The following is a 13,894-nucleotide window of genomic DNA, read 5'->3' as shown; positions in this document are numbered from 1 at the left end:
ACCGGTAGAAGGGTGAATACACTCCAGTGGACAGTAAAGCCAAAGTCCTAGAAAACCCAGCAAACGCTCTCAGTTGTTGCTGTTTTCCCAGTACTGGCTTGTGACTGACTCATGTTGTTATGGGCAGGTACTGCAGAACCTGCTCATTTTTCCATTAGCTCTACAGAAGACTAATCAGGCCTTTCACAGCAGTAGTAACTTAATTTTTTTAAACTGCATTTATATGTTTAAAGCAATATTATACTACCAAAAGCACGCACTGAACGTGATACTGCTTCTATAACTCAACTTAGTCAAGTTATGAATCCTGTAGTAATTGCAGCAGATATTAACACAGTTGTGTAAAAATAAGGTAGCAAAGCATCTGAACAGAACTGACAGCTTTAACGGTAGCATACCACTGCCTTTTCCTGTGTTACACACTTATACCTCTTCCTCAGTGATGGAAGAAGATTTAAGAGGCAAAAAGGAGTTCCAAGTAGTTCAGGACACTATGCAAAGAAAGTGACGTTGTTTTCCTGGTGAGATATTTTATGGTAATTTCACAGAATAGGTCAGTCTCCCCTTCTAAAAATACCTGCAATTATACAAGATTTCTGCACTTCACCATGAAGTTTCACAATTCACAGATGCAACATAGCTTTTAATAGATGTATTCTGCACTGTGTGGCAGACATACCAGGGGTATTAGCTGTAGTTGCCCTTATGGCTCCAAACAAAAGAAAAACACGAAATACAAGCTTCTCAAAATGAGAGATTAGTTGAAGGTCTTACTCCCAACCCCTACCAGACTACAAGTAAGTGTAAAGACAAGGTGGAACAACCACTTACTGTATTTTAACAAAGTCAGGACACTGCATGAAAACAGTTGTTCCTTTAAAGAGCAATTAAAGAGCACTTTTTTTCTAAATTCCCTTATAAATATTTTTCAAATTACAGCTAATAATGGAAAAATAATATCAGTATTCTTTATGAAGTGGCTCCCCTATTTCCCCACTCTGTGTTATGCATCCTGTAGGTACCTGTTAACGGTACCTACAGAACAGCTAATAATTTTAATATTGAAGTTCTTGAGTCCAGTTGATACAAGTCTGCTCTAATCAAAAATAAGGGAAAAGAAAGCAAAGTAGAACTGTGCAAATGTAACTGGGTTAACTTTCCTTTGCATTTCTAGAGGGGTAAAAAGAGCTCTGGGCTCAATCTAAATCTCTTAAGTTTGCATAGAGATAATCTGATGCTAAAGAGAGGCCTCTATTCACTAAACCCTTTGAAAAGACCATTTCTCTTAAACCATAAAGACTACTGGAACATTGTACAATGCGTCATTTTGTTATCTCAAGGTAACTGGAGATAAGCATCCCCTTTGTATCAGTGCCATTCCTCAGGGAGCCCCAGTGCATAAGTTACAAAAATACACAAATAGGCTTCTAGTAACATAATGCAGTATTTCACAGCCCAGATGAGTCAGTGTGCTAAAAAAGTGAAAGCATTCTCATCATATAGTAGGTTTTTTTGTTTCTGTACAGATGGTTGACATAAGAGACTTCTCTTGGGCTGTTAGGTATCTATTTTGTATAGTGAAAGTAACGTTCCTGTCATGTGTTAGGCAACATAATGATTTGCTGGACTCTGAGAGTCAGAACAATTATGAAAGCAGCCAAATAATAGGGAACAGAGTTCCGATCCACCTCTGGCTTCCCCCAAGGAAGCTCTATTAAACGGTCTGTTCCTGAACCCACCAATGCAGCAGCAAGGACCTCGACCCACAACCAGTGGTCACCTTGTGGCTCATAAGCCTTTGAAAAATGACCGACAAAATAAAGCCAGCCCCATCCCGTTGAGCTGTAGTATGTTGAAAACAAGTTACCCTTCAAATTCATACCCCAGCACACTATGTCAAGTGGATTAAAAATAGCTAAAGCAAAAACCTTTAAACCGTTGGCACATCTTACAGAAGTACTTTGCTTACAAAATAACAGAAGTGTTGACAAATACAATAAAGTAGCTCATCACTACCATCCTCCAGCAGACTTGACTGTGACGCTGTTGAACTAACATGCACTACATTTCTAAGCTTTGAAACACCTTGTCATGGGACATCATGAACCCTAGAAATACACAGAACCGACTCTGTTCTGTGGATTTTCAAGTTTATTACCTCACATCAGCATGTTAGAGAATTTCAGAGTAGTCACACACGTGCTGTGGCCTCACATTCTTCCTGTGGTATCTGCCACAGGCAATCAAAGACCAAACAGTCCATGGCGCTCTCATCTACCAGCACTGATGCCACAGTTAACAATACAGCCATGTTTCCTGGTGCTATAGAAGTATGTAGCAGTTGCTTAATTTACATCACTCAGGAGAGTCAACACAATCAGTTTGTTTTGAACAGCTACTTAGAAAACATAGAGGGCTAGGGAAGCAACATAGCACAGAATTCTGCAAAAACTCTTCATTTATTAAATCTGCCATTTTCCAAGTATCTTTATAAATACACCTGAATGTCCAAAAAACACCAGTTGAGCTGAACTGCAAAGACTTTTAAAAACAGCAGGAGGTTTGTTACAAAAGAAGTGCATGAGTAGCAAGAAGATAAGGCTTCCAACTTGGAAACTGCAGGAATTGGCACTGAGGACTCTCAAAGGTGTGGGATGACATTGTTTTGCCATCAGCTGCACCGATATCCATTAGCTGTTTGGAAAGAAAGTGCTTCAGCTCAAGTTTAACAAGCATCACATGCATTCCTTGCTGTAACAACACTTAGTCAAGAATCTGACCTTCACTGAAGAGCTCCGAAAGGACTTTAAACAGTAGCACCAGAATGCTTTGTCTGTTTTGTTCACAATGTGTTCTGCATCATACCTCCCCATCACAGCAAATTGATGCACACACACTCTGAAACAGTAGTCCAGAAAAACTCTGGAATTCTCCCAAATCTACATGTTCCCGTACAAAATGATACCTGATATTTCAGCCTACACAATTATTTATTTATTTCCTTTCTTGGCTGTAGTCTTCTTCCCTCCTTTTTTAGCATTGTTCCCATACTTTGCTTCCAGTTGGGCCAAAAAGTCATCCATCTCCTTTTTTCGATCCTTATTTCTGCTCTAGGGAAGGGGGAAAAAAAAAAATAAAAATCAAACACCAAAACTTTTACTACTTCCCAATACAGATTATTCTGTTGAAGTTAGATAACTACATAAAATCTCAGCATATATTAAGCAAGGAACACAAGCTACAGGAGGTATAGCACTGTCAAGCAAAACCCTACTTGTATACTCTAGACTCTATACTTCCACAAGTATCAAGACAGAGGTAAAGAGTGGCTATAAAAAACCACCACAACATAAGGCTAGGAAAGCAAAGTTATTTCTAGTTTAGACCCCAAACTATTATAATTTAAGGAATGATTAGGCATGAACATTCTAGGAAGCCTGTGGAAGAATGAAAAAAGAAACAGAAAACATTCCCCAAAACAGAATGTGAACAGTATGTTCCTTTATAAGTTAAATATTTTGACTGTGCATGCAATAAGGACAAGCAAAAGACACAAGTAATGAAAACCATACCATACGTGTAGTTAACACGAAGATCAGATTTTAACTTCGGGAACTCAGAAGAGTTACAAGGATCCAAAATACAAAGATGCTCAGGGAAAACACAATTATAAGTCAGTAACAGAATTATCTTTAACAGATACAAAAAGCCTTACTTGAATCAGCGCTTTCAAGTCATCTTCTCCACCAAGGCCCAGTTCTTCCTTAGTCTTTTCCGCCTCTCTAGCTTCTTTTTCTGCCTAAAATAGCAAAACAGTTTTTTAAAAAGTATTTTGCATGTTATTTGACAAAGTCTTACAGTAGTTACCAAACACTTTATTTTGCATCTGTATATAAATAGCTGCAAGGAAACACAAACAATGTCCCAGTCTGGCTGCAGATGAGAGAAAGCCTGTTCTGGTTCTGCAGTTCAGCAGAGTGAGACAGATTTTTTGCAGTTTCACAATGCTGAACATGATGAGATGTCCATCCCCATCCCTCCATCCCTGTTCCCTCCACTCTTTTTTTTTTTTGCCTTACCGGCTATTACATTTTCTGACATTGGAGAAAGGTTACTATGATGTGCATATGACATATTCTACAAAATGTAAAAAAAGAAGAAAATAGGAAAAAAAAAACCCAAATACAACCACCATCTCCAGGATGGAGATGAGGTGCATTTACTGCAGAATGTTATTTCACACTTGTCAGAAGGCAAGCATAATATATTTTCACCTCACCTACACTTCTTAACTTCAGCAACTCATGGCTCTGTGAATAGATGCACTGACATGCTAAACTGTAATAAGCCATTGTATGTAATAATGAAATAAAAGAAAGATTTAATAGGCAACAGCCTGTTACAACTCAAAAGCTTTCACAATTTAGGGGTGTCGGGGTGGAGAACACAGGTGGCTAAACGTGAAAATCAAAACTGAGCAAAATCTGTAACCACTGGCAAGTATTTGTCTTAAGAACAGTTTCATTTATTTCTACCAAGGGAGATTAAAAGCTTATAATAAATAATGTTTCCCTTTGGTGCCTGATTGACATAACCTACCCGTCTTTTTCTTGCAGACATTTTCTGCTTAGACTCTTTTACGAAAGCTTTGTAGGATGGGACTTCTCCAGAGTCAATGGCTTTTTCTATGATTTTCCGTATTCTTGGTTCATCTGTATAGTCTGCACACAACACAGACTCCAGTATCCTGTCCACGTCGCCCTCAAAATCCACGTACGCTGCTTTAATATCAGCTAGCTCTTCTTCTGAATCTTTATAGTTCTTTTCAAAGTCCTCAATATCCTTTACAGTGATCTGAAGCAAAGAGGTGACAGCCCTCGAGTTACAGGATTTATTCGCCAGAGGGATGTGAGGGACAGCATTAAAGAAACCCGACGCGCTCTCACCTTCTTGAAGAGCAGCCGCCAGTACTGCTGCCAGTCCCGCTGGGCGCTCAGCGCCTCGCTCTTCTCGTCCACCGTGCCCTGCTCGTCGTACAGGGCGCGCTGCTCCGCGTCGCTCAGCACGGCGTACACCTTGCCCAGGATCTGTGGGACACACGGGCCGCTCGCTCGGTCGGTCAGCCCGGGGCCGCCATCCCTCCGTCCCTCCCGCCCGCGCTCACCTGGAACCGCCGCGTCGCCTCCTCCTTGGCATCGGGCTCGGCGCGGTCGGGGTGGACGCGGAGCGAGGCGCGGTGGTAGCCCCGGCGGACCTCCTGGGCCGAGGCCTCTCGGCGGACGCCCAGGACGCGGTAGAGGTCGGCGGAGCCGAAGGCGGCCTCGCACTGCTCCAGCAGTCCCATCCCGCCGGCCGTCCGCCTCACAGCGCCAACCGCGCCGCGCAGCCACGGATATCGCGAGAGCCGGGCGGGAGGCGGGAACGTGCCGGCGCTGGGCGGACGGCCCCGGGGAGCCGAGTCCCGCCCCACCCGGGGAGCCGAGTCCGAGTCCCGCCCGCCCCGGGCCGGTGTCTCCGAACCGCCGGGCCCGAGTTCTCCCACACGCGCCGGGGAAGGAGGTTCGAGGTCCCCTCAGGGACCTGCTGGGAACGTGCGCGTGAGGGACGAACCTCCTGGCTGGGAGAGACAGCAACAGCAGTGAGGGGAAAAAGGAAAGAGAGAAGAAATGAAAAATAGAGGCGAAAAATAGGGGAGGGAGAGAGGAAGGGAGGAAGGAAAATTTTAGAAAGTAAGAAAAGGAAAAAAGGGAAGAAAAAGGAAAAGGAAATAAGAAAGAAGAAAAAAAAATAAAAAAAAAATCTCCTGTGTGGCTTTGCAGTCCACATTGGTAAACCAGCAGCTCTGTGGGTCAGGCAGCTCCGCAGGCTGACACCCCCTGACTACTGACCAAGCGCTCCTTCTACAAATACAGGTTCTCCAGAACACCTGTGAGACTTCTACCAACACACACCAAGCCCAGTAAAATAAAAAACAAGCAGCTCTTCAAAATACCTGTATTTATTCCATCAAGACTCAAAGTTCCACCAGTTTGTGTGTTTTCTATCCAAGCTGTTCCAAATACGACAACAGGAAGGCAAAAGTGTTTGCAGGTATCCAAACAAAACCATGGAATTAGAGTCCAATAAAGATGTTTATAGAAAAAAATCATATGGTCTTTAATGAAATGCAACAGAAGTGGTACACACAGATTGATACGTACAAAAAGACAGATGCATACAATAAAGGTATTTTACATTTCTTGTGCCTCTTGCTGAAATGTAGAACATATCTCTTCATGACCAAGACCATGGAGGGAATAAAACAGAAGTGTTAAAACTCATATTTCAGCTCTTATTTACAGAATTTAGATGGTAACACAGTAGAATATTCTCGCTTTCATAAAAAATATCTTATAAAAGCCAGCTGTTATCTACTGTTACTGAAGAGCTCTGCTGACATCAGTATCACTATTCACAGCTTGATTAACCGGTAACTGTACAGTTCAGGCTACACCCTCAATGATTATTTCAGTCAGTTCCAGAGACCCTGGGTCCTCTGTCACCTCAGCCCCTTCTCTCTGTCACCCTTTATGGGTTTCCCCAATTTCAGCACTAACGCTGGCTGCAGAATTTACACCCCCAGACAAAGGCATGACAACCAAAGGGCATTAAATATAAAATACTTCACCATTTTATTCTTCCGATTTTTTCAACTTTAGCTTTGCTGCCTTTTCACGTGAGGAAGCTTTGGCTGTTTCAGCTTTCTTGGCCGTTTCACGAGTTTGCTTTTTTGGCTTTTCCTTTCCGGAACGTACCAGGTCTTCACGTCCCAGCTCAATCATTTTTGCTTCCCACGACTTGATTTCATTCTCGTACCGAACCTTATCGTCTTCAGCAAGCTGCAGGTACGGCTGGAAGAAAATTATGTATCGTTAGGAAATACAAACAGTTATGGAAGGGGCTGTGTGGGGATAACTGCCAGGTCACATCCTCCCTTTGATACAAAGGTGACTCACCACCAGACCTACGTGTGCATGCCAGGCACGAACTTCTGCCTCCAGCAAATTTTAAAAAAATCAAATTTGCACAAAAAAATGAAATCTTAGCATTGAATTATGGTTATGTCAACAGATGGCCATTCCTGAAGAGGAAATTTATTCATTAAGGCTTTTTGAGTACTAGTTTGAGGGAGCTGGCAAGTACGGAACATGATATTTCTGCACAACTTTTTCTACAGCAAAAACGTGAACTTAGCGCAGGTTCTAAGTACACGTTCAAAACAATCCGTAAGGTCGTTCAGGAGGAACATACAGAATACTTGAAAATCTGGAGGCTTAGGTCAGATTTCAGTATCGCTTCTCCTCTGATTTTCATACCCCCAATCTGCAGGTTCATATTTTGATACACTGAGAAAACTGGCAGAAAACCATGCCCAAGAAAACTCAAGTTAATAAATTACTGTGCACACATCACTTGTAGATTTCTGTTGCTTTTACCTGTCAGGTCTTGCAATGAACAGCAAATTAATATGCTGCCATTTAAAAATATTATAGATTAGAAAAAAAAAAAAAAAATCAAATTGTTGTATGTTATTCCACCTTCCTCCTGAGATGCCACTCAACATCCATTTCCAGCCATACAGAACTTGCATCCTATCCCACCTGCTCACATTTCACCAACACCATGGAAGGAATGGTCACTACTGGAATAAAAATAATGACAGTCTTTCCCAAGATGCACAAAGACGATCTTGGAGTATTTTCCTCAGTATTATATTTGGACAATCCAGTTCAAGATTCTGTGAGAATTTATTGATTTTGATTAGAGTTTGTCATCAGATCACCGCCTCATCAAAATCCACTAACGTACCTGCTTTTGAGTAGTGGACAGTTTTTGCCATGAGTCAAATAACTGCTTCATCTTTGCCTACAGGATACAGAATAGGCAATAAATTAGGATTATTTCAACAGCAGAGTCACCACAGAGGGTTACAGATAAGTGCCAAACTAGTGAAGACCAAGTATAAATCAAGGTAAAAACGCACAGTGACATGGGCTTAATACCCCCCCTTAATGTAAATAATAAATGACACAGTTCAACAAGTTGCTGGGCATCACCTGAGCTACATTTACAGGTAATAAAAGCACAAAGCAGTTTAAATTACTTAGACTGCCAAAAAAGCAGGCAAGCAGAACAACTGAGCTGATTTATAGCAACAAGACTACATCTCACCCTGCATTTTGGTTTCATTTAAACCAAACCCTAACTTCAGGCAAGCCCACATAAATGTTAACTGTGACCACAGGAAACTTTGTACTACTTTAGAAGTGAACTGAACACTGAACTATAGAATGGTTTATTTGAAAATGACAGAATATAAAACAGATTTTCTCAATTCAATAGATCTGTTTTAAAGGACAACCTTTCCTGGCTTACCACAGGTGAAATTCCCACACTTTCTTTGAAGTTTTCTGACACAAAAATGTTAAAGCCACTACGAGGTCTTTTAGGTTTTCCAAGGACAGTCAATTCCTTTAAAAAACAAGAAAAGTTATTCAATTCACCAAGCATGTACTTTTTCTGAAACAAAACTTAGCATTTGTCTTTATGTTTTATACAAAAATCAGATTCAAATTAATTTTTTGGTGGTTTATTCTGCAACCTGGACTGCATGTAAACATGCTTTAGCTATTCTCACTTGTCAAGACTAATGGTAAACTATATTAAGAAAAGCTAACAACTTGAATTCTCACACATTAAAAAAGGCATTTTAAAACTGCTCCTTACTTCAGCTAAGTCTTCCAGAAAAACAAAAACTGTTACTACATTCCACTCAGTATGAAAGTCACGCTGACAAGTTTTCTATTATCTTAGAAAGGCTTTGGTTTCTGGTGTGAAACACTTGCTGAGAGGAGGACAGATACCCTACTTGGTGGGAGGTGACAAGGTGGAACAGAACCAGCAGATTTCCAAGGAAAAAAAAAAAGAACAAACTAGGTTTCTGCTATCAGAATGCTTTGCCTACAGGGATGATTGTAGTTTTACAGATAGTCCTGTCTCTCAGGATTTGTATATAAACCAGCTAAAAGGGAACAGGGAAGATGATCTGCATGAATAAGTCAATAAAGGGCACTACCAGATGTGCCTCTACACAGTTCTAGTTCAACGTGCCAGCAGCTGCCCAGGTAGCAAAGTGGCAGAATCCAAAAAAAGGAAGGAAAAAAGGTGACTTCAAACAGCCACCACCTTGCAGGGGCAACTGAAAGTAACAGACACAAGGCCTTTGTGAGAAGCCGTTTCTGGATGTCTTTGCAACCACACAAAGCACTGCTGCTTCTAATATCTTTTATTACCCGCCATTCCTCAGGGCAGCTTTAGGAACTGGAAGTAAAAAGCATGGAAAAGCTACCTGTGAGCATGAAGTTCTAATTCTGGTCTTCAAACACAGGAAAACCGCTGAAATAACTGCTAACACCAGCAATTATTTTAGTCCATGGGGTTTGCTGGCTTTTGTTTGGGGTTCTTGGTGTGTTTTGGTGGTGGTGTGTTGTGGATTTTTATTCTAAGAGTGGCTTTTCTATTTCTAAACATGCTTCAGCTCTGCTCTGTATACAAGAAAAATAGGAAAGAACCTTCAGCTTCAAGGTACTTACTCTTCTGACCCTGAACAATTGTCTTTTTGCCAGTCGTCTTCTCCGTTCTTCTTTCAGAGCCGCGGCCTGGGCTGGCGTTAGCTGTGCTTTATACATGGCCAGCTGCTGCTGGTATTTTTGCCAGTCTGCCTTTCTAGCGTCCTCATAAATCTGCAAAGCAAACCATCATCAACCTTAAACACATGCTGTCAGTCTGAAGCACTTGACCATTAAACAAGCTAACACTTCTAATCTGCTAAAAAAAAAAAAAAAAAAAAAAATGCAGACCACCCTGGAGCACAATATTTTTAAAGTAGATAAGTAATTTCAGATGTTTGATTAGAATGGATTCAGAACTCTGCTTCAAAACCTGGGCCTGTCCCATTAATGATCTGTTAATCTGGTAACGCCGGATGAGTCTTCAGACGCAGCTCAAAGCAATAACAATCTTCCATACATGGAGGAAATGCTGAAGCGCGGTTGAAATGATTACCCGCTGCAGCACACAGGTGCTCCAGTCACTAAAAAGATTCTTACACCTGCCAATATCAGGTATAGAAGGACGATAAAACCATGGCCTGGGCAGCAAGCAGAGCTGAGCCAGGATAGCCAGCACCCAGGCAGACCTGAAAAATCACCATCCTGCTCTCCATTTCAGGCATACAAATGGAAAGGTAGATTTATACTAAAGCACACAGAGTCAGAAGTCCAGAAGGGATAGAAAAGTACTTCAATTCCATTGAACAAAGACATTATTTTAGCTAGAAATCTGCAATTAGTTCCTAACTGAATCTAATTGCTGACTGCAATCAAGGAAGAACAATGATTTTGCTATAAATGCACTTATAATCAGCAATGATTAGCAATTCAGTTGTTTTAAATTATCCCTTGAAACTGCCACTCTTTAAGAAACTTCAATGCCTATGACAAAAAGAAGAAACTTCAAGAAAGTTACCTGTAAGTATAGTCTCTGGTTTCTATCTAATCAGCAGAAAAAAAAAGCTGGTCCTTTCATCAAAATTAATTTAAGTTTCACCTAACATGCATATAAAAGTAGAACAACTTTACAATACTTAAGTTATTATACACGTAATGCACACACATCTGCAATTACCCTTCCAAAAGAAATGAGATGTTGGTTCCCAGCTCTGCAGCCACAGAGAGCAAGACCTGTGTCTTTCTCTGACAACAGATTAAAAATACAAAAACCATTGCCACAGGTACAAGTATCAAAGCTGTGTACTTCAAAGATCCAAATTCTCTTCAGAATTGTATTTATGTCTAAACCTTTGTACAAAAGTGCCTTTTAAATGTTGTTTTAAAAAAAACCCCAGCAAACAAAAAAATCACCACACAAACCACAAAATCCACAGAGGACACCAAACAAAACCCACCATTAAGATTCTATAGAATTCAAAGTACACAGGGCAAAGATACAAACTCACCTGCTTCTGTGATGCTGGTAACTCCTTCCAAGCACCTGCTATTTTTCTAACCAGCTCCACATTGCCTATTTCTGTCCGTTAAAATTAGAAAGCAAGAAAATAAAGATCAATATTGTATCTTTAGCAAACTGCTTCCATTTTTTCCAAGAAAAGCTGTCACTAGAATATTTTTCCTGTACAAATGCATTTTCCTCCTTTCATAAAACTAACTTACTGGGGCAATTAAAGGGAACTGTAATGTTTGGGGGAAGAGTCCCTGCTCTTGCTGCAAACTCAAATGAAACACAGAGTTATAAACGGAAGCACCATTCCAAGACAGACAGCTACCACCTCTCCATAAGAGTTTCTTTTTTCCAGTTCTCTGTTTCTGGCAAAAAGAGTCTGCTGGATTCTTCAAAGCAAGTATAATGTGACTTTATCCACCTGATACAGCACATGTGCTTGATCTTTATTAAAATAAAGTCCTTCATTTACAATATTATTCAATAGAAGGTTAAAGAAAAAATAATTTCTTTCTCTCACAAACAAAATTACAGTGACTTGAATGTGCTTTGGTTTTCAGCTGACTGCCTTTGACAAAGCCCTTGCACTATGGTGCTTTGATGAGGTTTCCAGCCAGACCTGAATTTGTAAATGGGGAAAACAAAATAATTAAAAAACAAATAAGAACCCAGAGGGTGGTAGAAAGAAGATATAAGTTTCTATTTTCTTGAAAAACCCTTTCCAGGCTTTTGCTCTGCTTCATGCTAAAAGAAATAATAAATCTTTGTCTCTCCCACCTCAAATGTAAAGTTCAGCCATTTAACAGTAGAATTAAGCTCTTATCAGTAACTTGACTTTCAGAATTCTGGCAAAAACAAGACAGGTGGAGAGTCTTAAGTCCAAGTATACTGAAAATATTTGAAAATACAATGCTTTGCCAATAATACAAGAAAAAAAAAAAAGTCAGTTTATTTTTGAACATTACCTCTATTGGAACAAGAAAGCCCCAAATTCTCAATTTGCAGTGCACTTATTTGCAGATAACTCACATTTTGGAAACGTGGAAAAGCCTGGTGTGGCACACACCTACAAAAACCTCTGCAAGCTCAGGGTCTCAGCCTTTCAGACAGCTGAACTCTTGAACTACTGAGCAACACAGGGTATCAAAGGGGCTCTATACTCAGATTTACCTCATGACTTGCCCAATGTGACCATGGATCTTTAAATATTTTAACACTCACTTCAACAGTATTTTCAAAATCAGCACAGCATTGTATTTTGCTTCTATCTGACAAGAGCAACCACATTGCCTATAAACGAATTTTTAGATAACACATTAAACACATTCACAGAAAAAACATTTTCTTCTAACTACAGTCACTTTTTCTCACATATACATCGAGGTAATCCAGTACGTGTAGTTTTTTAAATTATTAAGCAGCAAAATAAAATCATATCCAGCTCATTGTATCAGCAATAGTGCACTTCAAATACATATGGATCTAAAGATAAATGAAAATCACAAATTATTGTTAACATATACTGCCAGATGAGCTCTTCCTTCAAGCATTTTTAAAGTTACAGAAAAGCATTAACTTTCAGGGCTTATTGAGTATAAAAACTAAGTTAACACATGCAGAGGCTGGAATTACGGCAATGCTGAATCTCTTTGGGGTACGATACAGACAATGAGATGGTTTAGGTCTCCTAAAACTACGGTAGTGCACTTCAGCTACTCCGTGACACTCAGTTTCACAAAGCGATACTTTGTTCCAGTTTCCCTTTACGAAGCACTGGTAGCACCCGGAGGGACGGCAGATTCTCTAGGGAACCCAGAGCACCCGAGGGGTTCAGATCTCTGTGTTTCAAGGAATCACAGTGTCGGGGTTGGAAGGGACCTCGAAAGCTCATCCAGTGCAATCCCCCTGCTGGAGCAGGAATACCCAGATGAGGTTACACAGGAAGGTGTCCAGGCAGGTCCTGAATGTCTGCAGAGAAGGAGACTCCACAACCTCCCTGGGCAGACTGGGCCAGGCTCTGCCACCCTCACTGGGAAGAAGTGTCTTCTCATATTTAAATGGAACCTCTTGTGTTCCAGTTTGAACCCATTACCCCTTGTCCTATCTTTGGTTGTCACTAAGAGGAGACTGGCTCCATCCTCCTGACACTCACCCTTTCCATATTGATCACCATGAATGAGGTCACCCCTCAGTCTCCTCCAAGTTCCAGAGCCCCAGCTCCCTCAGCCTTTCCTCACACGGGAGATGCTCCACTCCCTTCAGCATCTTGGTGGCTGCGCTGGACTCTCTCCAGCAGTTCCCTGTCCTGCTGGAACTGAGGGGCCACAACTGGACACAAGATTCCAGGTGTGGTCTCCCCAGAGCAGAGTAGACGGGCAGGAGAACCCCTCTGACCTACTGACCACCCCCTTCTAATCCACTCCGGATGCAGCAGCACGAAGCCTCGCGGCCTCACCCGGGTTCCTCTGCCGGAAAGCCGCGTGCTGCTCCTTCAGGAATCGGAAATAGGCCGTCAGGGGCCGCTTGGGCCGCTCCTCCGCGCCGCTCCCCCGGGACAGGCACCTCTCGGCCAGGCCAGCGCCGCTGCCCCTGCACACAACACACCGCGGTTACCGCCGCGGGCACGGGGAGAGCCAGAGCGCCCCGCCCACCGCCGCCGCGCACCCCGCGCACCTCAGGAGCCGCTGCGCGCCGCCCAGCAAGGCCGCGGCCCGGCCCAGCAGCGCCAGCGCGCCCGCCATGCTGCCGCCGCACGGCACGCTGGGACAGCGACCTGCGGATTGGCTGCTTGTTGCTATGACGCCCGCAAAGGGGCGGGGCGAGGAAGAGGCACCGC

General features: G+C 42.1%; 2 protein-coding genes across 7 annotated transcripts; both read right to left on the bottom strand.

Moving 5' to 3' along the window:
• Window positions 1-1,182: 1,182 nt before the first annotated feature.
• Window positions 1,183-5,461, bottom strand: DNAJC9 (DnaJ heat shock protein family (Hsp40) member C9). Of its 2 annotated transcripts, XM_080347446.1 has the most exons (6): window positions 5,165-5,461; window positions 4,947-5,087; window positions 4,600-4,854; window positions 3,716-3,799; window positions 2,966-3,110; window positions 1,183-2,694 (listed from the first exon to the last, which is right to left on the bottom strand). In XM_080347446.1, the coding sequence occupies exons 1-5, from the start codon at window positions 5,342-5,344 to the stop codon at window positions 2,991-2,993; spliced, it is 780 nt and encodes a 259-aa protein (XP_080203572.1). In that variant the 5' UTR covers window positions 5,345-5,461; the 3' UTR covers window positions 1,183-2,694; window positions 2,966-2,990. The 2 variants fall into 2 exon arrangements, with proteins under 2 accessions (XP_080203572.1, XP_080203571.1); XM_080347445.1 differs by having other exon boundaries at window positions 1,183-3,110.
• A 244-nt stretch (window positions 5,462-5,705) lies between these two features.
• Window positions 5,706-13,882, bottom strand: TFAM (transcription factor A, mitochondrial). Of its 5 annotated transcripts, XM_080347440.1 has the most exons (9): window positions 13,732-13,882; window positions 13,514-13,647; window positions 12,805-12,966; window positions 11,057-11,127; window positions 9,633-9,782; window positions 8,416-8,511; window positions 7,849-7,905; window positions 6,668-6,890; window positions 5,706-6,271 (listed from the first exon to the last, which is right to left on the bottom strand). In XM_080347440.1, exons 1-8 carry the CDS (start codon window positions 13,797-13,799, stop codon window positions 6,672-6,674), a joined length of 957 nt encoding a protein of 318 aa, XP_080203566.1. In that variant the 5' UTR covers window positions 13,800-13,882; the 3' UTR covers window positions 5,706-6,271; window positions 6,668-6,671. The 5 variants fall into 5 exon arrangements, with proteins under 5 accessions (XP_080203566.1, XP_080203565.1, XP_080203567.1 ...); XM_080347439.1 differs by having other exon boundaries at window positions 5,706-6,890; XM_080347441.1 differs by having other exon boundaries at window positions 5,706-6,890; window positions 12,805-12,963.
• Between the last annotated feature and the right edge of the window lie 12 nt (window positions 13,883-13,894).

This window comes from Nesoenas mayeri, assembly GCF_963082525.1.
Source record: "Nesoenas mayeri genome assembly, chromosome: 7".
NCBI classification, from domain to species: Eukaryota; Metazoa; Chordata; class Aves; order Columbiformes; family Columbidae; genus Nesoenas; species Nesoenas mayeri.
This window is presented reverse-complemented; position numbering and strand designations above follow the sequence as displayed.